Raw genomic sequence first — 25,786 nt, 5'->3', positions numbered from 1 at the left:
AGACTATTTTGCCTCCTTGGTTCTGCAGCACTTCTTGATACAAGTTCACTCCTTAGACTCTCCTACTTTTTTGGATGTACTGTTTGGGTATCTATTCTAAAAGCAAGAAATCTGCAGTCAAGGTATCTGTCATTAGAACAAGTTACTTAATATTGGTTATGCTCTTTTTGGTGGATACTATACCTAATCGCAGATTCCTGAATGCCCTCTCTCCTCCTGTTTCTGGAGAGTGAACTCTTGTGTTTCTTTAAAAAGTCTCAAGGTTGTTTCAGCACACTGTTGGGTGTAACATTTTTTTTATAATTGATCCATTTCTGAGTGCACTGAGTGAAAGACAAAACTGAACAAGGATGGCACGCATATTTGGCTGTGCACCATGGCTTCTGCCAAGACTATTGTAATGTTGCCAGCATTTGCATAATACACTTCGGCCGTCTTTGTTATGCCGGAGCACATTCAGAGTTTGGGAGCGCTCATGTATTTGGGAACTCAACTAGTCACAATGCACTGATGCCAAATAGAACATCTGTCTGTCTTGTGTATATTTTAGAAATGGTTTCAACTGGTTACTTGAATGAATAATGTGTTTCTGATCCTTTAAAGGATCTTTGTAATATACTGTCTGTTACTGTGTGTGCACTGTCAAACTTTGTGATCTGTCTTGTTCCACTTTGTACATGACTGTTCATTGCTAGGCTTCAGGGGAGAGATCTGTTGAGTGGAATTGTTAGCCTATGTTATGGCTTTGTTGCAGTTGCGTGTGCATGTGGGTGTAGTGTATTTAAGATATCCTGTTCTAAATTGCTTCTGATGAGTAGATTACTGTGAGGATAGGGCGAGGCTCTTGAGGTGGCACCATCTGTGTGCAGATTTGAAATGGATCGGTTATTTGTCTCTGTGCTCTTATTGCTTTCGTATAAAATTAAATGAAGCAAAGAGATATAAAGAGAATTGCCCAGTACCACACAGTTTAATCAGGTGGAGCAGCTAGTGTTTGTTCTGAGGTTTTCGGATTCCACAGCAGAGAGTTGAATCTGTAGAACACTCCTCACTGACGGGCAATGCTAAACAGTCAGATGTCAATAGGTCTGGTGTGAGCATGATTGCAATTGCGTTTTATGCAGCAAAACACGAACATCTGTAAAAAGGCACTCAATGCATCATATATGCGGCATGGACAGGAAGCAGTGCTACAACTGAGGACTTGTAACAAAATGTATAGTTTGGTGGATGGGTTACTGGTTTACAAACATGATGGATAACTTGTCTGCCTTATTGCAAGTGCCATAGGAGACATAAGGCACTTGAAATGGGGGGGGTGAGATATCCATCACATTGTGATGGAGTAATTCATCCATTAGGGTTACCAGTGGTATGCTTCATCATCGTGCCCTCATCCAAATGCTTTCTGTACCTGGGCGGGCTCAACTATGCAGTCAAAGGAGCACTTATTTTTCTGGGGTGGGAGTATAAAAATGCATAAAGGTGTCCCTGTTATTTTAGAATTTATTCTTGGGTCCTTTGGCAAGATTAAAAACAAAGGTCAATGTACCTGGAGTATTTAATATACTCCGACACCTAAAAGTCAGCAGATTTCAGCTATATATTACTGGTTTGAAGGTCAAATGGCTTTCTTTAGGACCATACTTTTATATCCCTTAGTGGACTGTGATTCTGTCACTGTAACTATGGGTCGCACACTATGTTTGCTGATAGATGGGTCGTACACTGTGTGTGCTGTTGTACAAGCCTTCCAGCCTCATGTGTTCTACAGTGCCACACGTACAAATGTACTGGGTACTTTTCCCAGTTGAGAATGTATTGAATTGGTTACATTGGGCCCCACAGAGTATTAAAGGCAGACAGGGCCTACTGTCACACTTTTGCCAGGGTGTGCGCCCCGTAGAGATCTAGGTTGCCAAAAATAGTGTACAATGGTTCTACAGTGGAAGCTTTGTTGTGAAAGACCTACGCAGCTCGCAAAAAGTTAAGCCGTTATCAGTCCTTGCATTTAAATGTTTAATGCTTGAGGCACATTTAATTGTAATTGTGCTGTAAATAACGCAGAGCTTTAAAAGTGAACTGCATAAATGTCACTGCGTGCGCTAGGGAGGAGAAAGGATGGCAGTGAAGACTTTAATCGCCAAGTACAGCTTTCCCTCTGCTGTGAAAAAAGAGCAGCTTCAGGGTTTAGCCAGGGCAATAACTCAGGTGATAAGCAAGGCCGGCTTGCAGAAGCCAGCATCAGGCGTTTCCTCAGGAGGCTGGAACGGTGGGGGACACTTATTTGACTGGGGAGATGGAGGTTCTGCAGCCATTAAAAAAAGTGACCGTAGTTTTAAAACCACTTCAGAATTCCTTGTATATCCAACAGTTTTCTGGCAACAAGAAAAGTACCATGATAACTCTGGTGAATAATGTACCTGCCGGAGAGAGATTGAAGTTTTGTCTAGTGGAAGTTTTGAGACACCTAAGGTAGCGTAGAGGGTTAATATGTCTGCTGCAAAGAACGTGTACTGTGCAGATCTCAGCACAGTATTTTATTGCAGTGCTCAGTGGGATACTGCTTTTGTCATAGAGATTCTTTTGTTACACTGCAGTTCATAAGTTACAGTCATAATCTAGCACAGTGCGCTATGAACTGCCATCAAAGAGCTGCATGCAAACAACATGCCACAGGTTAGAAAGTTATGTTTTTTCCCAGCCTTTGATTATCCTAATTTTGCTAAAAAATGGTTTCTTTGGGTAGAAATAAATTATTAGTAAAGTCAACCCTAACCACGGTTTTACATCAGTGGTGTAACGAAACTTGATTGGGGGGGCCTGCAAAGTGCATGGAGGGGCCCCCTCAGAACTCACTCGGGACCTCTCAGCCCAGGGTACTGTGCTGATGGATGGAGGCTGGAGCTTGGGGCCCCCAGCACTGCGGGCTCTTTGTTATGCCACTGTATTACATTCTGAATCCTGAGTTCATGCTTCCCGAGACCAATGACTCTTACGAAATACCTATCAGTATGGATGACATGTGACTCCTACACCTTGTAGTCCCCCTTGTCTTATGTAACATTTTCTGTACACTGATTCACACACATATGATTCATTGTCTCTGTATGTGTGTGTGGTGTAAAATGCTCCAACACCCTATGCTGGTAAGAGAGGCGCTGTAAAACAAATGAAATACATGTGAGAAAGGAGCTATGGGGAGATGAGAGGCACTGCTGGAGGGTGATAGTGAGGGAATCATTGAAGAGCCACAATAAAGACTGTGGTATCCTGGTGCACTGTAAGGTCATAATTTACTATTCTTTAAAAATGAATATAATTAAATATATAATAATAAAAAATGTGTTGTAGAATGCACCGTTTTTGCCATTTTTTTCTCCAAATTTTCTTGGGCGGAGAACCCCCCCAAATCCTCACTGTAGTGGGCAGGCTCGCTCGCTATGCACCTAATGGAGGCTGGTCTGACAACATTTGCCAGGACTGCTTTGTGTTCCCAGTCCGGCCCTAATGATAATGTCAGTGCAGAACTCCTTAGAAACCAGGAAAGCAGCTGGGAGTTTATTTTGTAAGGCTGTTGTTGATTCTTAAAGGTCACACACATAAAGCATGTGCTTCGGTTATGAACTGCCTTTGGTCACTTACAGGAAGAGAGTTTTATATAAACAGAGACAACCATAAAGATATGTACGGAAATATTCTCGCAATAGATCTCAACCCCTCGTCCACTCTCAAGTGATGTCATTACTTCGTCTAGGCTATTTCTCACAGCTAGCTGTCCAGATATTGCACAAACACCATAGTGTCGTAAATATGAAGAAAGTAGCGTATCAGCCACCGACAGATTGAACTGCTAGAAGGTCTGTATTTTGTAAGGCTGTGTCTGGGTTTTCTTCATCTGCTTTTGTGGGTTCCTTAAATCACTTTATGCTGAATACTCTCCTATGTTTATATATTTTTCATCCTTAACCCGTTAGTCCTTCAATCCTCCTACTCGTACATTATCATCTACCTTTCACCCTTCACTCATCTTGATTTTAGTTCCATACCACTTTAACTGGGTGATTATCAGGTTCTTTCTGTCTTGTCGTAGTTACGGATTGCTTGCTTTATGTACAGTGCTTGGCATAATTGCTACAACAGTCAGTAAATATATTTTGCACTCATAATTTGCACATTTATAAATGACAGAATTCGGTATTAGGACAAATCGCAATACTTGCTTGTAAAACATCATTACAAAATGCAAACTGTTATCACAAGAATCACCTTCTTTTAATATAGTTTATTCCCAAAATAGTATACTGTTCTAACAGTGGAACAGCCCCTTCAGCCATTGCATTGAGATTTTGATACTCAAATACTAGATCAGTGCAAGAGTATACATTTCTCACCTAATACTATAAGCTGTGTGGTATATCGTTCCGCCTCCAAGGAGGTGGTTCCATTTTGAGACATGCAGAACTATTTTACATCTGAAAAATACACCCAATCATCACACTTTTTGTCACATTCAATTCTTGAACTCAATAATGTATTGTATAATAATAACAATCACTTTCTGTTTTTTTGTTTTTATTTCAAGACAAAAGTGTTCACTCTATGTAAAAACAAATACATTTCGAGGGACTCCAAAGGGTTAGCTTTCATAGGGATTGTGGCAAAGGCAGTATATCTGGCAATTTTACCTTAAAGTGCAAGACAGAAAAAATGGCTTCACCAAAGCTTCTTTCCATTCTGGAGCACTACTGGCACATTTGCATGAAGAAGTTTAGACTTTAGCACAAATGCAAGAAGGATAACCTTCAGTGACAATGTTACTTCCGTATTTCTGTGTGTATTTGTGTTTGGCTTTCAACAGCTCACTGCTGTTGCTGGTGGAGTATCACATGTGATGCATAAATAAGAGCATTGCTTTAAGTCCACGTAAGGGCAAACATGAATGGCAGCTGAGTTAGCACTCATACGTGCCCAAACATCTCATAATCAGTTTGCCTGTATGAATAAAATGTTGTATTTTATGCATTTCCATCTAAAGAAATTAGTGTCTTATGCACTAAATTTCCTGCTGCACAACTGCTTTGCTACTCAGCCTTCATTTTGAGCTATTACGAATTCCTTCGCATTCAAATCGGGCCATTAGGTTTGATTTGCAGAATATTGCCCCATTAATAAAAGTAAGGCAGGATTGTGTATGGGAATCCATCAGAATAAACTGCATGCATGAAATGGATGTCCCAGAATATTTGACTGACATATATACTGTGTTCCAAACACCGTGTAAGGAATTATAACCTAGTTGGAGTTAACATTAAATAATTCACCTAATGGCACCATATTTGTGTAATTGACACTTAGGGAACAATATTCGCATCAAAATATATGTGTGGCTGTGGCCTTCTGACATAAAAGCTTCCTGCATTTAAACTCACAGAATGCCTAATTTGTTTCGTTCCAGCCAGCCCTAATCTTTTATATAGACAAGATGCAATCAGAAAATAAAATGGGCATTTATGAATGGCATTGGGGAGCATGCGTCTGTCCCCTAGAAAACCAGCATCATCCCTCAGTGCCAACAGCTCACATCTACAGAGTGGAAACTCTCTCTCAGGGATAGCTTCCATCTTGCAAATGGATGCAAAACTCTATATCCAGTCAGTGGTGTGCAAATGCATTTGAGGTTGCAAACCATTGATAGTTTTTGGATTTTGAAGGAGGAAAGGGGGGCGGCACTTTCATGCTGCCATCGACTTTGGAATCGTAGTGAGTCGCAAAGTGTGAATTGCAAGTTAGGCAGACTTCCCTGCCTCGAAATGCGACTTGAGTTAATTGTGAACTGTGGTTTAGAAAGCCTATGCTTTAGGAAATCACAGAAAGCCCTATGGTTAGCAAAATACAAAAGAGTTAAACCTGTCAAAATTGCAAGCCGTTTGATGTGTCATTGAATTTGCATGTTAGAAATGGTCGGTAAATGAGTAGTTTTACAGAAAGAACATCTAAACATATTTTGTAAATAATTAACATCAGTAACTTAAGAAAGGCAATAAAATAAAGAAGCATATGTAAGTTCTGTTTTCTGCATGTGTTTATTCACTGTCGGCTCCTCCGCTATGGTGGAGGGACGTTGCTCCACCCCACCCTCCAGCTGCAGAAGCTGCAAACCTTACACAACGAAAGGATAATTAACTATGTTTATTATCCTTTCGTTGTTAAGAGGGGGGGGGCATGTGGTGACGAGCAGTGAGGGGAGTGCACTGTGCACTCCCCTCAGTGCACATATATGTTTTGCCAGCCATCTCGGGCCGGCCAAACACACTTGCACAGTAGGCTCTCTCCAGCCCGGCACTATGTTGCCGGGCTGGAGATAGCCGGCAAAGGCTCCCAGTCTGCCTGGGAGCACCCTGGCTTGAATGCTACCAGCCAATCATAACGCTGCTACGAGCAGCATCAGGATTGGCCGCAGTGCAGGCTGGGAGCCTGTGCCTGCACTGCAAGATGGAGGAGCTGCAGTGCAGTAAGAAGCGGAGCAGAGGTAATTTTATTTTTGAAGTTTATTAAAATATTCCCCCCCTCGCAAGTGCTGCCCCACCCCCTGTAATTCCGGCGAGCCGCAACCTTTTATTTGTAGCTTTTGTTATTGTACCCTAACTAGCTAGTCAGTAAACTGCAAGCATGAGTTTGTTTTTGTTTATGCTTTTGACAAATGAAGAGCTTGTTAACAACCAATAATCATTTTGCCTCTTTCCAGGATGCTAAGAAGCAATCGCATTAGCTGTGTCAGTAATGACAGCTTCACAGGACTAAGTTCGGTGCGCTTGCTCTCCTTGTACGACAACCAGATCACTACAGTAGCTCCCGGTGCCTTCGACACGCTCCATTCATTGTCAACGCTGTAAGTACCATGTTGCAGAGCCTGGCCTCAAGACAATGGCCATCTCCTTCTTTTCATACTTTAGTGTGTATGTTGTGTGGATATGTATACCCTTTCTTTCATACTTGGGAATGCATCAATGGATTGTGTCTTTTGTGTGGATGCACCCAAAATTTGTGTTAAAATGTTCAGGACACAAATAAAATGTACTGTCTTCAAGAAACTGAGGATGAACAAAAGTAGTTTAGACTTTCTTCTTTCTGACTTGACGTGAAGTGGTTGTAAGCGAGGAACGCACTATATTTTGGAATTCATTTTCGGATTCCTCAATAAGGAGGAATGTGATTGCATGGGGTTCTATAGGAATTAACCTGGACAATTATCAAAGTAGCTCCCCATATTACCTCTGAAAATGTCCCTTAGTTGCATGCCAACAAATGTTGGAGATTCCAGCTTATGCTGAGGAAACTTACGATAAGTGGGTACATCAAAGATCACGCCTAGGTCTGAGAAACAGGCATGCTTTTATCAGCGAGTGCCACTGCATGGGACAGTGTAAGCTGTGTCTCTTGTGCAAGGCTAGCGTAAGGTCTGTTAGCAAAGATATAGTGGAAACAATGAGGAAAAGCTTAGCTGATGGGGATCTGTAAAAGGTAGTGGTCAAGACTGAGTGCAGCCAGTGGCTCTCAGTGAATTTGGATCAGTGAACCTAAGGGTGTGTAGACAACGATGAGGCAGTGCCGGAGGCCACAAAAGATGGATAGGTATCAAGTATATCACTAATAATGAATCAGAGTGACTGATGTGCGTGATAAGACCTGTAGACATTTGGTAAGTACACAGGAAATGAGGTAATTCTCAGGAAAAGAAAAATCTGTTACAACACTACTCATCATAGGTAAAACCATTTTAGCACGTCTAGAGAACGATAAAAGCAGATTTGAGACAGCCTAAGGAGTTGGTACAGTTTTTATACCATAATCTTGTGAAAACAGAATATAACATCTTCTATTCACTGGACCATAAGCTTTGGGTATACTCATTTCTGTAAGGAAGGCAGATTTTGCATGCAAATGTGTTCAAGCACAAAGTGGTGAATACACACCCAATACTCCATCACAGGTGGTGGATGCCAAAATTCAGCTTAACTTGTAGTAAAACATGAAGTTAACAACTAAGATTCATGCCAAAGAGGAATCTGTGATAATAGTACATTGGTTTTTGTATACCACTTTACCCTTCACCATTTCCAAGCAGTGTTAACAATGCCCAATTTATTGTGTTTAATTTGCTGCACTTTAGAAAGATGGACTTGCTGGCATTCCAACTTGTGGCCTGCTGATGTCACTAGAGAACATTTAGCTCACTGAGACACTGCTGGTGAACAGAAAATGGCAGAATGCAGTTTGATAATGGACAGGGAAAATGGAAGTATAGCTGATCTGCCTACCTTGAAAATCTGGTTTACTATGTTTAAACCTTTGACTGCTGAATAACTTCCCTGTAAGTTCCACATTTTGTTGCTGTGGAACGACAACAGGTACTTGAAGTAATCCCACTAATCATAGCCTGGTTGACATCTAACTGTATCCAGCTGAGGCAGCACTGAAGAAACAGCAAATGTACATGATAAAGATGCTGACTGGCACAAGATTTACACTTTCATTTCAGAGAAGTAATTCTGATGAATTGAATCTGGGTTGAATCTCAGCCCCTGCATCCCTTCTTGGCAAGAAGCACTTAACATATGTGAGTGTCTTGTCACCATTCACTGTGTGTTTTTTGTGTGATGTTGTTGCACATGTCGTCTGCAGGTGTGAGACTGGGACTTAGGACCTGATTAAGGGTTTGGCGGATGGTTTTGCCCGCCACCAAACTTCTGACAGGGAGGTTGCTGCCATAATGGCTACCTCCCCGCCAGGCCCGTTACGAGTTTCCCGCTAGGCTGGCCTAGCGGGAAACAGCCTACAGCATTGTCTTGGGCTCGTAATCGCAAAGCAGACAGTGAACATTGCGAGGGTGCTGGCCGGGGGGGGGGGACCTGCACTCTGCATGTCAAGTGCAGGGGCCCCCATGGAGCCCCCTCCACCTGTTCTCTGCCAGCCTTTTCATGGCTGGTGGAGAACGAGGTCGTAATCCCCAGGGCAGCGCTGCTTGCAGCACTGCTCTGGCGGATTAGGGCAGCCACAACCGCCAGACCACTGGGATAACTAATCCTGGCGGTCCGACCGCAGCACGATCGCCAGAGTCATAATGTGGCATGCCACCACGAGTCTGGTGGTCAAGTGACCGCCAGAGGGGTAATAACCACCTAAGACTCTCTAGAACAGTGTTTAGACAAAATATCAAGATACAAATATTAGAAACCAAATAAATGCCAAAGAAATATTGTGATTCAAAAAAATTGTGCTATAGAATAACATCGTCACAAATATCATTTTTTAGGTAGATAATATTGTTTTAAGAACATCATTTTTAGTATAATTTTCAGTAATATAGGTGTAAAAAGTATTGGTTTTCAATTAATTTAATGTTTTCGTTAATATATTATGTTGAGTGTTAGTAATGTTGGTGTAATTGTTATTAATTTCATTAAATGTAGTTTGTAATTTTAAGTGATTTTTTTTTAATGCTATTAGTAATTTATAGTGTAGTAGGTTGTTGGTGTTACAGGGGAACAAGGTGGGGTGTTATTTAAAGTAGGCCGTTTTTTAATCTACTGGTAATTTATTTTAATTATGTAAATTATTTAATTGTTATATTTTTAATTTAAAATTTTAATGTTTATTTTAGTTTTATTATTGGGAATAGCAAGTTATATTTTAGTAATGGGTTGTTGGGTTTGTACGGGTATAAGGTGAGAATTTAATTTAGAAGTAATTAGAAATTATTGTTAGTTTTTATTGTTAATTATTTAATTGGTCATTATTTAAATAGTTTATAGTAATTTATGTAAAGTAGAGTGAGGATGATGTATCTAATCTTTCTAGTGTCGAAAACCTTTCCTAATATTGGTAAAACATGATTTATATTATTATTTGTTTGTTGTTTACATTTAATACTGTTTATTTTTTAATGTTTATACTAATGTGTTTTTGTGGTTTTTATATTTTACTATTAGACATATTAGTGAAATTAATACATTGTGTTTTTTAATTGTTATCATTTTTGATGTTTTCTGTTTGTATTCTGTATAGTATATATTTGTGTACTTTATTATATTCGCTTTTTAAAGTAGTAAGTAAGACGTATTTTTTAAAATATTAAAAAATACACATACACTAATATAATGTACCTTTTAAAATAATATTTGCATTAATTATATCATACTACACACACACACATATATATATATATTTATATATACAATTGTTTGTGTGTTTTATATAACTATATGTATAGTATTAAATAGTGAAATTTATTTACTTTACATTACATTAATTGTATATATTATAATATATAACATTTACTTCTGTAAACTGTATAGATACTGAAAACAGTATTTTTGCCTTTTTTGATATTACTGTCAACAATACCTTTTTCTCAATCTTTATGACATTGCCATTTTAAGTATAGAAACACAATATTGTGGTAAACAATATTTTGACACAATACTTTTGTCCACAATATTATTTACCACAATATTGTGACATTGAATCCCTAGAACACAGTATGGTGTAGAAACTGGCATAGAAAATTATGCTTATATGACAGTATCCTTTTTTTAATTAAAATGAAAGAGTGCATTAGCCAATAAAAAAACATGGGTATGAAATACTAGACCGGAAAGATTGTCATCATGAGGAAATGTAATTTCAAAAAGATTGTTAGAAGTAAGCTGCATACGTTTTTCATTCCACACCCATTTATCACAGTGCCCCAGCCAAATGTTGGCAACAAAAGTGCACCCTCACATTACCGTAATGCACATTTCACATTAGTTAATAAGCCAGATTATGAGGGGTAGTGCCAAAGAGCCCACAAAGGAGACTGACAATATGTCTGTTAGAGGGTTTGTCTCCCTCTCCCTTCCTACAGTTCTTTGGGCATCCATGTGCACAGATGAGGGATAGCAGTGCAAATGTAATAGCAACTGACCGTCAACAGCACCTTTCTCCAAGCCCATGAAAGTTTTCTACGCCCCTTTCCATCTTGGTCACCTAGACTGGGAGGTGTGCAGTATATCCTTCCATGTGTGGCAGATTAGGATAATGTGGTAGAAATGAGTTATAGTGAGTTTATTTTTGGCCCTCAGAGTGAACCTTGTGCTCTATCTTCTATCAAAGCCAGAACTGAAATATCCTAAATAATTATGTAGGGAAAACATTGGAAAAAACAAACAACCCCAAGACAGTCTTACACTCCAATACCCCTCTAGGATCTATAAAACCTAAAGGCAGCTAGATTCCCAAAAAGAGAACTTTTCAAGATAATTACCAAATTCCTCAACCCAGAATGTTCAACATCAAAAATCACCCTCACAGAAAAACGGTGTTACTCCATTGCTGACCACTTTACCTCTAAAGACAAAGACACAAATATATTTTGAGTTTAATCTCAAAGAGGACCTAGAACTCAACCCACACATCACCTTGAGCTCTAATTCCATTTCTTTAACAACACAGCTCTCCTTCAGCCCTTGATCTAATGAGAACGTTTCACTCTTGCAGAAGTATGTATCACATCAGAATCACCAGAGAACTGTTATCCCACTCACATAACCAATGATTTCTTCACTAACAGCTCAGTTGCACTCCCTATCAAGATAAATTATCATCAACCTCTCTGTAAAATCTGGATATTCTTAGATGAACTCAAAACTGCCTACATCAACCAAATCTGAAAATCAGCTAGCAACGGCTTAATACATACTCTATTTTTGACTCTTCTTTAATGCTCATCTCCTAATCAAATTGATTGAAAGAGCTGCCTCAATACAACTATTAACCTACGTAGAAGAAACTCATCTTTCTAAAATTCAAACATGACTCCACCCAGGTTGGAGCAAAGAGTGGTCACTTATTTCAACTTTAGACAATTGCTGGGGACTCAAGTGCAGAACTCTGGTCCTTTTGAACTGGTCTATCATCCCACTTTGCTTTGGGTACTTATCTCCATAGGTATGCAAAGCAATGTACTTCACTAGCGTGCCTCCTTCCTCGTTGACAGATTCATCCTTCTATATTTGCCTCCCTTCTGCTTTGGGCCTTTGCACTTTTCCCTCCAACTAATTTCCTGGCGTTGATCGGAGGAAGTAGTAATTTTTGTGATGGAACTGTTAAACCGAGATTGTTGGGTTGTTGGGCATGGAAAAGACAGGGTGATCATAGCAGTAACCTGATCCTCTCTGGGCATTGTTTTGAAAGTGACAACTGTTGCATTTGCTGGAGTGTAAGATATGTGGAGGTTGAACTAGATTATAGCTTGCTCAGTCCAGGTCACTTGATATTTGCTGATACCTGTGATGAGGTTCCGAAGGGCAACCATTGCCTATTGATATGCCTTGCTGTGTGGTTAGGACCAGAGACCATTTGAACTATAGTCATTAATTTCATGTTTTAAAACAAGCATTTGCTTATGGGCAATTAATGTTTATCTTACCAGGTACTAAAGTCTCTAAATGTGCCTGGGTTTGCTTATCTACGAAGAAGTTATGAAATGCTGGATTATAGGATCAAAGTTTAAACATAAAGAAAAAGGATGTAAATTATGGTGCAGGAGAACATTTCCCAAGCTGCAATTCACATTCTGGAGAGGCTTAATTTACAATGGATTTTGTAGATAGTTGTTTTTTGTGGACAATGAGTAATACTCCTCCCGTTTACATGTGGGTCAATTTCTCATAAGTATTTGGTAGCTGGCAGTTATCACACAATTTATCATTGGTTGTGGGTCAACGTTTATCCACGCGTCAGTGATGATAGTTGAGGTTAATGTTTGAGTCTGAGAGTGTACTGTGGACATTAGAGTGCTTATTGCTTTGAAGAATCGATTGATTGATGATTGTAGTCATCTTTGAAGGTAATAAGGGGATGGTATTAGGCAGAATGGTTAGTTTGGATTGCGAGAATGGAGACTTTCTCTGAGTAAAGAGCGGTGAGGAATGATATTACAGAACTGGGAAGAGGAGGAGAAGGAGGCGTAGGTGAAGGAAGAAGGGTGATTTGGAAAGTCAGGTTCTCCCTACCCTTTTCTACCCTTTAAAGACACTCAATCCTTATTTTTGTAATATTTCCTTTCACTATGTTTCTAGAGTTGGAAGGTACCTACTAAATATTTGCCAGAAACGTAGGCTTCTGGGTGATCACTATATTTTACAGCCCCCCTTGCAAGACTCCTAGCCTCTACATTTACTGTGATGGCAGATTGACCATCATCTTAAGATCTGTTCACATTAGCAAATTCTGTAGATTTAGAATGTACTATTGGAAAGTCCTGGTTAGCACCCCCAAAGCCTACTCAAATGTGCAATACAATTTATGAATTGTGAGGCCTATATATTTTTATATTAAGTGATTTTATTAAAGCTCATTTGGGACGTGTAAACAATTTGCACCTTTCAGGATATCTTTGCATATATTACAGATAACACATTCAAAAGGTTTTGTTTTGTAATTTGGTAACATTTCAAGGACCACTTCAGTTTCAAATTAAGTTGGAGGTGAGGGTAAGAGTACACAGTGGGACATACAAAACTAAAATCTAAGTCAGGCCACCGTGATTGTCATTTTTGAGGGGAAGTGCAAGTGGAAAACACCTAACCATTATCCCATATAAAATATGATATTTTCAGCAATTTACTAATTTGGGAATGTTGACAGAGGCAGCATGTTTACACAAAAGAGGACTGAATAAATCATGCCGGAGTACAGACGTGCCAGGTAGGTTGAGACTTGAGTCAATTCCTTATCACCATTGGCATGTTACGGACTGCAGTACTTGCCCAGAAGAAAAATCTATTCCTAAAAACAATATGCAGATAGAGAGATTAGTTCACGAAGTTGTCATGTCTGCTTTAAATCTAGTAATATGAAGTTAAATCACTGCATTACCAATGTGTGGTGGTTTGACAGCAAGTCGTTTCTCTGATAAAAATAAAGTCACCTACCAATGGGCTACATTAAGAAAAAGGTTTGCAAATTCTGTTTTTGTCGTTTTTTTACCCATTTAGGGATGCAGTTACGTTATGCCTTAGGTAAAGCGAAAAATATTTTTTACTTTATAGGTCGGTGATATGTCATATGTAGAGCTAAAACATTCGAAATAAAAGTGTATATGACAAGGCTTTCTTAAGGAAATACCCTCTTTAAAAGGGTCATTTTTCAGAAGAACAGGCTACTTCTTCTGCACTCATACAAGAAATGTCCTCTGTTTGCACTGCCATTTCCTACCTGCCAGCAAGCCGCTGCCTACAATTTGGGATACATTATGCCTTACCTGCTTGTGTTTTCTCAGTAACCTTCTGGCCAATCCTTTTAACTGCAACTGCCACCTGGCTTGGCTGGGAGACTGGCTTAGGAAGAAACGGATCGTAACCGGAAACCCCCGCTGTCAGAAGCCCTACTTCCTGAAGGAGATCCCCATCCAGGATGTGGCAGTCCAGGACTTCACCTGCGATGATGGTGAGCGCGCCCAGCATTTGATGTGTCCTAACATCACAGGCAAAGCCCTCTCGGGGACCTTTGAATTCAGATGTCAACTTTGTCATTGCTGATGTTCCTGGGATACTAGGGAAAGCAGCGGTGCTGATGTACAGTGCATCACTGATTAGAATTGGAATGAAAAGGTATATGGGGGATTTGTATATTTGATGCCAAGAGATTTCAAGCCATTAAAAAGGCCTTCACATGTGCGTTGAATTGGGATCCATTGTTTTTTCACTGGAAGTTGCAGTGTGCGACCTAAAAATGGGGTGTCATTTCAGGTAGGAAGAATTTGATGGCGTCTGGTTCATTAAATGATCGTGCAAAATAAAGAACAAATATTGTTGGGTAAACTAGTTTAATTTATTTAATCACAGTTCCTATCCTAGTTCAGACTGGTATTGTTAGATCTACCACAGAGATGGAATTTGGAGATAATGCTTTCTTCTTCATAAGGATGAATGGTGGTATGGTTCGCAAGCAATATAACGTTTTATGCACTACTACATCTAATACATTGTTAACAGCTGAGAACAAACGTATTTTTCTACCTCTTTTTGTTCCACAAACCAGGAAATGATGACAACAGCTGCTCTCCACTATCGCGCTGCCCTGCCGAGTGTACCTGCCTGGACACTGTTGTCCGTTGCAGCAACAAAGGTCTCAAGGCCATGCCCAAAGGAATCCCCAAGGATGTGACAGAGCTGTGAGTAGCAGATCTCATTGATGCTGGAGAGTGGGAGGAATAGAGGCTAGACCGGTACAGTCTCCACAAACATCAGTCAGTGCTTCAACTTTTATAGCAATTCACCTTACGCTAACAGTTACCGTAAAACACTTGATGTTCTCAAACACTACATATGTACCAACACATTTTCCCATTGACACAGAATGGGAAAAACCCTTTGCTACATCTGGCCCTAGATGATGGACTTCTCCAGACTCTTCGAATCTTGTGGTTTCATAGGCCGAAGTAATGCATTCTGGTAGTGTTGTCCTGTTTTTTTTTTTTAACTGAACAAACTGAATGTAAGCAACTGATACTAATGAATTATTAAAGAGTAACATCGTGCCCGAGGATGATGGCACCTGAGCCCCAAAGGCATTTTAGGCGGTAAACATATGTTTAGAGCCGAGAATGCTTAATTGTATGCCACACCTGCACGCAATTATGCAGGAGTAGCTCACACGGAAAGGATGAGTAGTGAGCATAATAAGGCATTACCTGTTTTGTGAGTTTGTGAGCATCCTTAAACCTTCTGAGCGTTATCAAAACGACCTTCCTATTCTCTTCTACCATGGAATCGTTGAAAAGGGAAGGGGATTCTCTACAGTGAAAAATGTTTTGCCCACGTAGAGGAAAAAAGTGTAATTGCACAGTTGGCCCGCCTTTCCCAATGCATAATAGTGTCCTGTGTACAATTCTGCTGCATTAGGGAAATTGTAGAAATAGTAACTTCAAGATGCACTACTTGGAATGTCTGCAAATTGAGAAAAAATCATGAATCTGCATCCGGAATACAGGTGAAAATGTATGGTTCCCATTGTTAATCGAGCCCTTGGATTTATCTGGTTACCCTGCCAAACAGCCCAGAAAAATTAAAGATAGTCAACATCTCTGTGGTGTTGATGCTTTATCGTCATTCAGCTTAACAACTGGTGCCCAATTCAAGAATATTAGTGTAAAAGTAGGGGTGGAGTTCGAAAACTTCGCTGGAATGTACTTTTACACTTTTTCAGGATTCACAAAACAGGTGTAGTAGAATGCATGAAAAGTTACACCAAGTGCAGGTTCCCACTCTCATTGTTTCACCCGTCATGGAACGTTTTAAAAGGCTGCTTGTACTCTCAATGTGAAATTGAGCATGGCATACACTTCTGCATTGTGGGAAGGGCAGCCAAATGTGCAAAAGCATATTCTTACTTTTTCACTGCGAGTATGTTTGTGTGTGCAGTGTCATATGATTGAATACATGTTTTTGGTGTTTATGCCATGGACCTTGCTTGTATGTAGACTGATGCTGGGCGCCCCATTTTTGCAAGGACTGACGCTGTAGGTTGCGTTTGATTTTGTGGGTGTTATCTGTCCTTGCTTTGTGGCGATGAGTGTGTTCGCTGTAGTGGTATTAAGTGTCAGTATGGGGAGTGAGCTTAGACTGCACATCTGCTCTGCTAACCTCTTTAATTGTGATTCTTAGTAGATAGATTTTGCATGCACAGTGATGGCGGGTCTGCTTGGAAGGGAGGATGGGCTGTGTCTGATATGGTTCTGTCCTATTTGTTCACTTGTCCTCTGTTACATGTTCTGGTTTTGTGTAGATGATTTATGTTCTAAAGACGCTGCACTTTGAAATGAAGTGTGTGTGTGTGTATGTGTACGTGTGCGTGTGTGTGTGTGTGTACACACCCACACGTACAACCCACGCTGTGACGTCAGGCCCAGACATACACTGTCCTTGTGAGGACTGCTGTGTTATGAGGACCTGTCCCCCGTAATGTGACTGGTCCTTTCAAGTCAGTGTATCAAAAACTAAAAGTGCAATTAGAATTGCCTCGTCCGCTTCATAGCCTTGCCTACTATCAAAGCGCATGTGGAGTAAGAATAGTAAATTACCTTTAATAAGCTCTCTTTCTAGAATTGTCTTGAAAGCGCCACAGTATAGTTTACCTGTAGTTCCCAGGCAGGTAGGTATACATCTCAGTTAATTAAAACCCTCATCGTTTTAGATGTAATAAAAACAGTTCATAATATAAAACCTTAGTAGAGAGCTGTGCCATAAAAATATAGTTGCATTATGTTAAAAAGCAGACCTTGGGGAGGATTAACCTAATGAATATGCAAACATATAAAAAAGGGGAATAAGGTATGTTGGTTCACGTTGATTTTTAAGGTGTTGCAGGAGGGAGCATACTAGCAAAGTTGTTTTTACATCTGTTGCAAGTACCGTTTAAAGTTTGTGTGAAATAACAGCCTGCTCCTAACAATAAATTGCAACTACCCCAAGCACAAGTTAATTAAAAAACAACAATGCCACTGTGCAGCAAAATAAATTGTTCTTTGTATAGATGGTAGATCTACTTTCTTAGTCCTTCTTGAAGATGTAATGCTCACAATCCTTTCATGAAAAGCCGCTACTGCATCTATCAGCTGCATTTTCCTGTGTTACAGTCAATGTTATAAGTCATTTTTGCTCATCCTTTCCTCGTAAAGGTGCCCATTGTAGTGGCTGTATGCCATTCCCCTCTTTAGTGTTGGTTGCAGATTCGCCATTGGCAGATTTAGCAATCTGCTGCCTCTCTGTTATGTTCGTAAATGTAAGATAGGCGGATTCTCCTCTCATGCAAACAGTGATCACTTGGCGGCTCGTTCTAACTCCATAAGAATTGAAAACGTTCCGAAGCAGAGGCTTCTGGTCATGCGGCAGGAAGGTGCAGGTGCACTGTAAGTGAATCATGCTTTCCTTTCATTGTTGGCACAGTTTGCAGATTCCTGAAGTCTAGCTGTCTGACCATTTTGGCAAGCAGCCCTACGAAGGGAATACACCAAATCCTAATAAAAGCTTCATTTTACAATAGCCTTGTTATGCTTCAGACGTCCTGTGGCAATAGTCATTTATGAGAGTTGATTGAAAGCCGGACGTGGCTTCTACTTCCAAAATTCTGTTTATCATTTGCCATCGGGGACCATTGTGCTTGTTTGTTCAATAATTTTGTAAACACATTATACTGTGGGACCTGTTCCAAAAAAGATTAAGCCTTTGAAAATGCCAGACCTGCAGCTAGTGATCTCACTCAAGCGTTTGAGTTTGTGGTTTCCCCAGATTGCATCTCCTTCCAAATGTAGAATCGTAGAGTCTGGTCCTGCTTGCTGTAATAAGAACATATAATTGAGAAGTGAAGTTTTCTGCGCCACTTCTTGATCCATCAAACCAAATTCCATTAGAATCTGGGCCTGCCACACCGTGTACGGAAGGTGAAATAAAATATGCTATACTTTGCATTGTGGTTTATTAAGGAACGTGCCGAACCCGTCTGGGAAGGCCTCTGCGCAATTGTAGGTAGAAGCTTTGCCTTTATCACTGTCAGCGAAGTAATGTTAGAGATGACGTTTTGGGTGAAAACACCTGAAAAGCAGGTTTTAAAGACCTCACTCAGCCTTTGGTTTTAAAGCGTAAAGATGTAGACGATGGGCAGTCTGATCTTGCAGCCATACCTTTTTGCCAATGGCAACTCCATTTGTTTCGCCGAAGTTAACAGCCATCTCGTTTTCATTGCAGTCTGTATTCAAGGTGTTTAAAAGCCTCTGTAAATCTGTCCCACTTAAACTTGGGAGAAGAACATCATCAGCTATTGAAATGAGGTTATTGGACGGCTGATAAGTCTTGGAGTGTGAGAGTTTACTGAATCTGGCTGCTCAGATCTGAGATAAAAAGATTAAAGAGTATTGGGGCAAGCACACACCCATGCTTGAGACCCCACTGTGTTGATACCTTCGGGGAGAGCACCTGATTTTCTCCTAGCTTGATTTGCATCCATGAGTTGATGTATTAAGGTTGGATGGCGCATAACTGATTTGGAGGAATGTTCTAAGACAATGGTTCCCAACCTGTCTTCCGGGGTCTCTGGGGGTCCACGAAGCCTCCTCAGGGGATCCATGACTGCTTAGAAAATTAAATATTATTAACAGATTAGGTACCCAGCTTTCAGTAATGACTCAGTAGAGGGACCCTGGTTTCCAATAATGACTGAGTGGGCGTCCCCAAGTTCCAGTAATGATAAAGTGGGGGTCCACAGAAGTCAAAAGGTTGGGAACCGCTGTTCTAAGAGACTCGTTTTTACCAGAGACGGTTCCTGTTGACATGGTAAAAGGCCTTAGGAAGTCTATGAAAAAGTTGTTTTTTTTGTGAATGGATTTTCCAATTATCACTGAGAGGGCTACCAGTCTATCTGTTGTGCTTGACGTAGCTTTAAATCCAGTTTGGTTGTATTGGTTGTTATTTGATAGCCCATTCTTCCAGGTCTGTTAATATTAGGCTGGCAAAATATTTGAATCTGTGTCCACCAAGGCAATCAGGTGATAGCTGTCTGGATCTTTTTTGTAAATTGAGTGAAATATTCACCCACTGAGGCTAAACATTAGTTCAATAAGGTGTAAAAACATTCTTTCCAGTGCTCGTTGTCCTGTGCTGTCATGTTTATAGCTGGTAGCCCCTTTGAAGTTGGTGCCCCGCCTCCTCTGCTTTTCTTTATTTTTTCCACTATTTGTGATAATTCAGGGAGTAATACACATGGGCCCTCATTCTGACCTTGGCGGTCTTTTCGCAAGACCGCCGAGTTACCGCCGCGGTAAAGACCGCCGACCGCGGCGGTATGCCGCTGCGCGTATTCCGACCGCTGGGAGCGTTCCGCCGGAATACCGCCAGCAGCCACACTGGCGGTCGGCGGGAAAGTGGAGACTGGTCAACCTCCACCGCCACGCCAGCAGAACACCGCCCCCAGAATTACGACCCACATTTCTGTGTGGCGGTCTTCTGTTGGCGGTCTTCTGTTGGCGGTCACGTCCCTATGGCTCCCGTCGCCTCCCGGAGGACCAACGCACAAGGTAAGTTGATCGTCCGTGAGGGGAGGGGGTGGGGGGGTGTTGTGTGATGTGTGCGTGCATGGGGGTGTGCGTGTGAGTGTGTAGAGGGGGTGTGTGAGTGCGTGCATGTGTGTGAGTGCGTGCATGCGGGCGGGGAGTGCTGCTGTGCCTATGGGCAATGTGTGTAGTTCGGCGGGTGCGCATGTCGGCATGTATGTGTGCGGGTATGTGTCCCCGTTGTGTATGTGTGTGTAGGGGGTGTGTATATGTGCATGTTGGGGGTGTCTGCATGTCGGGGTGCATGTATGTGCATGTCGGGGTGGGGGTGGGGAGGGGGTTCGTACCACCTCTGGGGGGTGGCAGGGGGGTGGAGGGTGTGGGGGGAGGACTCGGGTGGGTAGTGGGGGGTGGGGGAGACCCCTATCAGTGCCAGGGAAGGAATTCCCTGGCCCCGATAGTGCTTACCGCCATGGTTCGCACGGCGGTTCCCGCCCGCAAGAAACCGCGGCGGTAGGCAGGGTCATAATACCCTTGGCGGTCTTGGGACGACCGCCGGGCCGGAGTGCGCAAACTCCAGCCCCGCGGTCATGACCGCCGCGGCGGTCGGAGTGGAGAAGTGGCGGTCGGTCGCGGCGGGGACCGCCGCGGTCAGAATGCCATTTTTAATACCGCCGGTCTGTTCGCGGTCCGACCGCCGTCTCTCCGCCGACCGCCAGGGTCAGAATGAGGGCCATGGTGTTGTCTTGATGGAGTCGGTTGTGCACTTCAACTCTGATATAAGACACTTATATGTTCCAACCATGACTTTAAAGTGACATTATTACCTTTTAGTGTACAGGGTCCTCTTTCCAGCCAATTGATAAACAACCAGAACGACTTTTATGTTTTGCTTTTACACCACTGTGTGAATTCAGTCCTGTCCTGTGTAGTTTACCTGTGGTTACCAATACTTTACCATACACACACAGGGAACTTTGGTTCTGCCCTGAGTATGTTTCTCTCACTTTATGCTATTTGCAGTTGGAGTATAATTCCACCCCTATGGAGTGCTTGCCTTCTAATGCATGAGGGACTGTTTACTTCTCAAAAGTATGCTGAATCGTCACACACTAAATTATTTATCCCATAGATGCATAGTATGCAAACAGTAATTTTGTTTTTATTTTTTTCCCACTAGAGAGAGGCTTGTTTAATGTTTTGGGCAGGACTCAAAATGCAAGCCAGATACCAGACGTGTTTTTGTTTATAATTGTCTGTATAACGTCATTTTCATTTTTTTGTGAATAGATACGACAGGGAGCTAAAATAGGGAAAAAGGCCAGTGTAACACTGCAATCTTCAAAAGCAGAGTGCATATAATATTAGTGTACAGTATCACATTTAGACACTACATTGTCTTTTTTACATCTGACAAGTGCTGTGGTCCCATCAGCAATCACATAATTCACTCCCCTACCGTCACTTCACATTTAGCAATTCAACTAAGAGATAAAAACTAGTAACACATGATGTCCCCCATCTTCAGGCCTCAACACAGATGTGACGGCCTTTCCTTCTCAAGGTGGGTCACCCATGTTTTCTATATAGCGCCAGTGGCAATCGACGATCGTCATGAGCATGAGGACTGTGACTTCTGGCGTTCCAGAATGGTCCCCTCCACCTCGGGCACCACAAGCTCTTGTAGAATCTCAGCCCAACCCAGGCATTCTTCCTTAATTATTTAATCTGTTATTTCTCTTGCATGCACCTTTCCTCAGCCAAGGCACATTCAGCCGTATCTAATCTATAACTGAGGAGTCAGTCCAGCCTGTGATATACACTGGATTGCAGCCCGTCTTTTTCCCAGTGCTAACCAGGGGCGGCTCCTCCGTTAAGGCGGAGGAGCATCATCGCCCCCCCGCCAGCAGCAGAAGCTGCAAAACCTTTAGCAAACAAAATGATATTATCATTTTGTTTGTTAAAGGGGCAGGCCATGGGGGTAATATATTTTTTAATACATTTTACCCCCTCCCAACCCCTGTGTGCCACAACCGCCCCGAGTGACCCAAGCGAACCGCTACTGGTGCTAGGCCCCAGAATGCAGATCTGTACTGCACGTTTCCAGTTTTTTAGAATGTGGAATAACACCAATGAGACAGGGTTTCATGGAGACCTCCACCTTAATACTCAATGCCTCTCTTAGACACAGATCTATGTCACGCCAGGGCTGCACCAGGTTAGGACAACTCCAGAGCTTAAATAGGTTGTCCCCTAACGAGCACAGAAAGAGAAAAGTAGGGCATCAGGTTTTGATTGTATGACCTTGGACTAAATGTGCAGACTTCAGGGCAACAATGCCTACCAAGAATAAGTGCGTATGCAGCACATTCTTGTGTTAGTGGAAAAATATGTAAAAAGTCACCATTAGAAAAAGATGTTAAACGAAAGCTAAAATCGAAAACTATGCATATGCCCTACAACGGGAGTATGGCTAAACTGTTAGCAGTGGATCTCTCCCCTTTTTCTTTTGTGGAAAGAGTAGGGTCCAGAGCATGTGCGAGAAGTGTGCACCCTCCAGGCCACACCTCAGAGACTTGACTGATCTGGCCTGGTATATTCTGCTTAACCTTAATGGTGATAGTTTTTAAAAGGTAGCTGTTTTGGTTGCATCACAGGAGTTATAAGGCAGGCAAAAGGGATTACAAGAATCAACATCAATGAGCATGTGTTCCCAGAGATGCCCTGACACATTTAGTTTACAATCATGAACAAAGCAGATGCACTATATTTGTTACTGAAAGTATACACCCCACATACAGACTACCCTCCCTGTTCTCTCCAAAATTGTAAACACTGTCATACTTTATGTGCTTGAATTAATGAAAGGATTGATGGTATCTACATTTTTCCATTGAATTTAAATGGAGAATTACTGCTGTGCTTTCTAAGAAGCATGTTTCGTTCGGAAGACCACCCTAGTGGAGTGGTACTAGCCTATATTTTGCAGAAAAAGGTAAAGCAAGCTCAAGCCTGACTGTACTACCCCCCCACCCCCCGTTTCTACCCCCACCCGTCCTGTTGTGCGCTTCCTCTCCCCGTCGACACCACGCAGACATGATGATAGCTTTTAAACTTTAATAATGTCCCACTGCTGCAAATAGCTACAATTAATATTTAAGTACACAGCAGGACACGAGGCAGCAGAAGGCGGCGCTGTTTAATGTGTTCACTCATTGATGGCAGTGCACTCTTCAGAAGGGGCTCCAAGCATGCCCACTCTAAGAAGTTTAGGGAGAGTTTTAGAGCTGTCTGTTAGCCTGTAAAATATTAATCAGCATTTCTGCGCGACAGGTGCTGCACCTGGCGCTCCTGCAGGGAAATGAGCTGTTCGTGACTCTTTCCGGAGCGTACAACAGCTCTTGAATGCACCTTTTGTTGCTGTCTGAGATATAAATGCAGTACACCTACCAGCGAAAGCTACGGGGGGGAAGGGGGACGACGATGCTTTTTTCTTTTCTGCCATGTGTACCAGTGGACCTAGGTTATGAAGTGGCGAGCTTTCGTGAATGGAACCTTGGAGAGCACGAACGCAGCCATAGAGCATCCGGACAGTGTACATCAACCGGGTGGGATATGTGTGCAATCTTGCTTCCTGGCAAAAAGAGGAGGAGCCTATTTGAGTCACGTGCTGTGGGTAATAAAATGTGAAAATGCCTCTGAAGAAAATACACGTTAGTGAGTGTATGGCATTCCAGCTTCCTGACACTCCCCCATTCTTGGGTCCTTTAAGATGGGAAACAGAGAAAGGGTAGGCAAGCTATATAACTCACAATGCAAGCTAGAATCAGGCACCCCCACCATGCTGGCACCAGCTGACTCGCTGGGTCACCAATAACTTGGACCCAGGACATCTTAAGGATTTTGGAAGCCCTTGGCCAAACATATTTTGGGGACCAGGAGGAACATCTTTGAATTTATGATCTAATTTCACCGTTTTCTTGCCCATTTTGACCAGGTCGCTGACAGCACACATGCACATTGACCCAACTAAATGTGATTGCATCTACTAATGGCGTGTGTTTTCAATATTGTAAAACCGCAGCAGCCGAGTCACATTATTACAAATAATATCAGGGACCACCTCCAATTTCTCCTATGCGAGTTCCTGTTTGACTCGAAAGGAATTTTTTAAAGGCTGTTGCATGAAACATAAAGCATTTCTCTGCAATATGACAGTAATAGACTCCCACAGGTCACCCGCATTGAAAATAAACGAAAGGAAAACAGTTTGTAAAACAATTTGTGGATGAATTATTAAAGGTCATTAGGGCAAGACTCTCCGCTAAACATACCTTAAAACATCTCTGAAATGGACCACTGCCTGGCCTCTGCCCCACCAAGGCTGGGTGGCCTGTCTGCTATGATTTGTGGATCCGTGGTGCCCTGCAGTGGAGAGACTACGGAGTGGTGAGCCATGCTCTGCACACGCGGGCAGAGCATTGAGCACTGAAAACTGATGACCACCCCTTACCTTGTGATTTTACTCTTCCCCGTACCCCCACAGCTCTTCCACAAATCTGGGTCTTAACACTAGAATGGCCTGGGCTCAGGAGGCAGTGATCCTGTCTGCCTGGTCAGACTCATCAGTCATGTCGATCAGATCTCTTACCCTACATCAGTGGTACTTAGCCGAGGATAACATTGAGCAGCAGGAGAGCTTGGTTCACAGGCGATGGCCCGTCAGATAAAAGATTGTGTGGGGAAGAGGCAGGTGAGCCAAATCTGTGTGCCCTTAAAGTAAAATATTTTTGTATAGTCATATTAAAGGCTTACAATATCTAATCCATACATGATTGATAGATCGTACAAAGAAAGAACTGACAATGTACATACTCAGTCCCACTGTAAGATTAAAAACTGAGTCTTCCATTCAGACCGTAAACATACGGACTTTCTGAAAATGCAAACTCTGATAACTTTTTTTCTGAAGCATATTTAAACCGTAGCCTAGTGGTTCCCAAACTTTTGACATCTGTGGACCACCAGTTTATCATTTCTGGAACCCGGGGACCCCCACCAAATCATTACTGGAACCCGGGGACCCTCACTGAATCATTATTGGAGTCTCAGGATCTCCTGTTGAGTCATTACTGAAAGCTGGGGTCCTGATCTTTTAATATTAATTAATTTTCTAAGCAGTCAGGCACCCCCTGAGGAGGCTTCGCGGACCCTCAGGGGTCCACGAACCACAGGTTGGGAACCACTGGCCTAGTGGGTTTAAAGCCCAAAATATGTTGTCTCGCTTTATCCAACTTTTGATACTTGCATAAAACACAGTCCAGGGTTTCCAGTAACTGGCTATTACAGTATCAGGACTGTGCAACTCGCCCAGACACCTAAATTACAGGTTTATTTAAAGCAATATTACACTTGGGCCATCCTTCTTTTTGTTTTGTTATTTACTCCTTTATTTATACAAGCAGCAAAATATTTGTAATAGAAAAGTACAGTCGGACAGTAGCATGAAAGGTAATAACTAAGGATAACATTAACCAGAATGACACGCTTGACACTGTACAGCGATGTTCTATGAGACGGACAGGAGCCTATAGACTGGATTCATCATTTTTTTCACATCTTTGAAACCTTTATATTTGTTGCATGAAATAGTGGCAGAAGAGATTGAAACGTAACTGTTCAAAGCAGATACAC

At 41.9% G+C, this 25,786-nt stretch overlaps 1 protein-coding gene across 2 annotated transcripts in view; it reads left to right on the top strand.

Moving 5' to 3' along the window:
- The window catches only part of SLIT2 (slit guidance ligand 2), a 598,494-nt gene that overhangs the window by 437,313 nt on the left and 135,395 nt on the right, over positions 1–25,786 (top strand). For both annotated transcript variants that reach the window (XM_069202176.1, XM_069202175.1), the window contains exons 18-20: positions 6,749–6,892; positions 14,327–14,493; positions 15,088–15,220. In XM_069202176.1, coding sequence (XP_069058277.1) covers positions 6,749–6,892; positions 14,327–14,493; positions 15,088–15,220 — 444 coding nt within the window. The remainder of the gene's footprint in view (positions 1–6,748; positions 6,893–14,326; positions 14,494–15,087; positions 15,221–25,786) is intronic.

Source organism: Pleurodeles waltl, chromosome 1_2 (genome assembly GCF_031143425.1).
Source record: "Pleurodeles waltl isolate 20211129_DDA chromosome 1_2, aPleWal1.hap1.20221129, whole genome shotgun sequence".
NCBI classification, from domain to species: Eukaryota; Metazoa; Chordata; class Amphibia; order Caudata; family Salamandridae; genus Pleurodeles; species Pleurodeles waltl.
The sequence above is the reverse complement of the archived record's forward strand: the minus strand, read 5'-3'. Positions and strand labels throughout refer to the sequence as shown.